The 3,276-nt window shown below is 40.8% G+C and overlaps 1 protein-coding gene across 1 annotated transcript in view; it reads left to right on the forward strand.

The window, feature by feature from the left end:
- Positions 1–2,684: 2,684 nt before the first annotated feature.
- Positions 2,685–3,276, forward strand: part of LOC109969528 (Na(+)/H(+) exchange regulatory cofactor NHE-RF2) — a 26,363-nt gene continuing 25,771 nt past the window's right edge. Inside the window, 2 exon segments of the mRNA XM_020616468.1 lie at positions 2,685–3,274; position 3,276. The exon segment at position 3,276 is cut by the window's right edge and continues 108 nt beyond it. Of these exon segments, the coding sequence (XP_020472124.1) occupies positions 3,186–3,274; position 3,276 (90 nt within the window). The 5' untranslated portion in view covers positions 2,685–3,185.

The following is a 3,276-nucleotide window of genomic DNA, read 5'->3' on the forward strand; positions in this document are numbered from 1 at the left end:
ATTTGATTTGATTTGATTTGATTTAATTGTCTCTCTTATAGGTTTGGTTAGGAATTAGGGGTTAGTTCAATCTTACTCTGAACCGCAGAGTTTCTGATTTGAGGTTAATCTTAAGGGTTTGAACCACTACCCACCGCACCCCAATGCAGATTTAATTTAATCATAATTGTATCATGCCACTGACATTGTGTCCTCTGGTTAAAGCTGTAACTCACAATGATTTTTTTTATCATCAGTTAATCTGCCAACTGATTTTTTTGATAAATCTGTCTGTCCCAGTTTCCCAGATCTCACAGTGACATCTTCAGATGTGTATCAGCTGTTTGACACATTTCCAGTGACAAAAATCAAGTGAGATTTGTTTGGTGACATCCTCCACACAGGAGCAGTAAGGACGTCAAACGCTGTCACTGCTAAAATTGAATTCACCTAAGAGCCGGCAGAAGCGTATGGCTGAAAAAGCACTGAGGGAGTCAGTGCACCAGAGCAGACGCTGCTGCTTGTATGTGTTCCCCAGAGAAGCTGATAGAGGAAATGATGCTCTGAGCAACTGGAGCCAGATCTGTAGCAGGGCACAATGGTTAAAAACTGAGATATAATAAGTTGTTTGTTTTGCAGTAAGGCTATGAGCTCTAAAGGGATGTGTATGACAGTTATGGTCCATAGTCTCTCCTGAACAATAGGCTGAATTGATTTAAAAATACAGCTGAAATCATTCTAATAAGAAGTTGTTTGAGTTTTCTGCTCCAGAGCCCAGTCTCACCTCGTAGAACTGTTCATCCCAGGGTCAAGGTATGACAGCACAGAAACTGTTCCTGAGACAGCTAGGATTTTTATAAATCGAAAAATGTGTCTTTTTATGACACCAGGGTTTCAGTTTTGGCTAGAAAACTCTTGTACAATACAAAATGTATCTCAAGACACATCCTGATTAAATAAAGGGTTAATAAATATATGAATACAAATAAAAATTATTCAAAATTCCTGCATGGTGAAAAGCAACAGAATGAATTTTATATTCTACATATAAGCTTTTTACCAAAAAGAACATATATGGGTGAAACCCCTTGTAATCACCTACATTGTGATTAGTAACTGTAGCCTAATCCTTACTGATAAACTCCACAAGCATTACACTGAATAGTCCTGTCGTCATTTTAGTTTTGTGAATGTTTAGGCAACGTTCATTTACAAACTTGCTGTGGACAAAATAGTGGCGACACCACTTGACACCTACAGTATGTTGACTTACTCAGCATTTAGAATCTTGTGTGTTTACTGCCCTCCAGTGGCCACAATGGGGAACTGCAACACTACATTTAAAAGTACAGTACAACACCTGTGTAGCTTTTGACCATGGATACGGACACACGTGACGTCACATCACAAAGGGAGAGCATAGCTTATCAGCTGGTGGGTTGTACAGGATAGGTACTGCCTTACCTTAACACATGTTGAGTCTCATTATTTAGATGCTTTCATATTTAGAAGTTAATAGAAAACAAGACTTATGCACAGCTGTCCTCAGGCTGGATCTCTGACCTGGTGCCAGTGATGAAGCAGCTGAGTGTACTGAAGGAACTGCTCTGGCTGTCAGTCTCATGTTGTCCTGGCTTCGACATCGCATCATGAACTGCACCAGAAACACTGTCCTCCTGTTTAAAATGAGCAGGACACAGAAGCAGAAGTGAAATCCATTTCTTCTTCTGCATGAAAACCAGCGCACTGTCTCTTGCCGTTGGGGAAAACTGGAATCCATGGTTAGGTTGTTCAACAGGCACAAAACTACAAATCAACAGACGACAAATGATGATATGCAAAGTAAAACTAGCAAAAAAGACTAACTCACTAAAATTGCACTGCGCAGACTCGCTGGTACATACCAACCTGCATGCGCGCAAACTCCATTTTGTGACGCCATTTGACGTGTTGTGGGGGTAAAAGGGTCAGGATTAGAGAGAATGGATCTGTGTCGATGGCCTTTTACCAGCTGCAATGTTAAAGTGATGAACGCAGTAGTCAATAATTATTGTCCAACAATAGGCTACATATGAAATGTGCCATTGTGCATAAGGAGCACGTTTACATTTGGTATATTTTGATGCTAATATTTTAACTGTAGTAACATTTTAAATGCAGGACTTAGTTTTTTTTTACACAGTGATATTTCTATTTTGCTTAAGCCTAAGTAAAGGGTCACCGCTAGATGCATACACACTAGGTCCAGACAAAAAAACAATAATAATGGTAACTGTACATTAAATTATTATGAAATGATAAAACTAAATTCTTGCATGTAATAGGCCAAAAATCATGTATTCTAGATGTTTGACAAGGTCTAAGACTTTGACTAATTAATTTAAGGGAATCGACAAAAGTTTATCCAATAAGGTTCCTGAACAGGATTCGCAAAATTAGTTAATGTTTCTGTTAAATGTTGGTTTACTCAAGGGCCTGGCCTTAATCCTGTCCAGAAACCAAGAGACCCTCAGGTTTAATTGGCTTAAACAGGCTTGTTAACGCACTGTTCAATTAATTTACTCTGTGAACAAAGTCACTAGTGTGTAGAAGATGTATGGCAAACCATTGCCTGCCACCCAGGGGCAGCAGTGTATCGTTTTAAATCATCTGTCTCTCCCCTGAATATTTCTGTTCTCTCTTTGAAACAAACAGGGAGCCGGGCTGAAGGGAGATGGTGCTATAGCGCACTAGGCGCAAACTGCACAGCTGCATATCTGTGATCGTTGTTATGGATAAACGTCGAGGGAGAGGTGAGCAGCCGGTTATCTCTTCCACTTCAGTACATCTGCCGTAACATTAACGATGCTCTGCTGGAAGCGCTGAACTCTGCAAGCTGCAGTGGATCAGTTTTGGAGTCGCCACCAGTGCGCTTCAGCTTGGACGCGAAACACGATCTGGTGGACTGCTCGTATCGTTTTCTTAAAGTTTGCTTTCCTTTTGAATGCATTTCTACAGAGGGATTTCTTTTTTTAAGGTTCATTAGTAGCTGTTTACTTTGTATTCTGTGTTTCTGTAATATGGGGGAGGGCGTGTGTTTTGGGCAGATGCTTTCGCTCCGTGGAAGTTGAGACCAGTGGTCGTTCTCCTAAGCTCCCACTTTTGTATTGCATTGGTCTATTATACTTTAGTTGAACACTGCAGGACGTTTACAGAGACGGGAGGAAATGGCCAGCGAGTGGAAGCCACGGCTTTGTGTCATTACAAAAGGGGAGAACGGGTATGGATTTCACTTGCATGGTGAGAAGGGGAAGAGCG

The sequence above is a fragment of the Monopterus albus genome, unplaced genomic scaffold (genome assembly GCF_001952655.1).
Source record: "Monopterus albus unplaced genomic scaffold, M_albus_1.0 scaffold174.1, whole genome shotgun sequence".
Classification (NCBI taxonomy): Eukaryota; Metazoa; Chordata; class Actinopteri; order Synbranchiformes; family Synbranchidae; genus Monopterus; species Monopterus albus.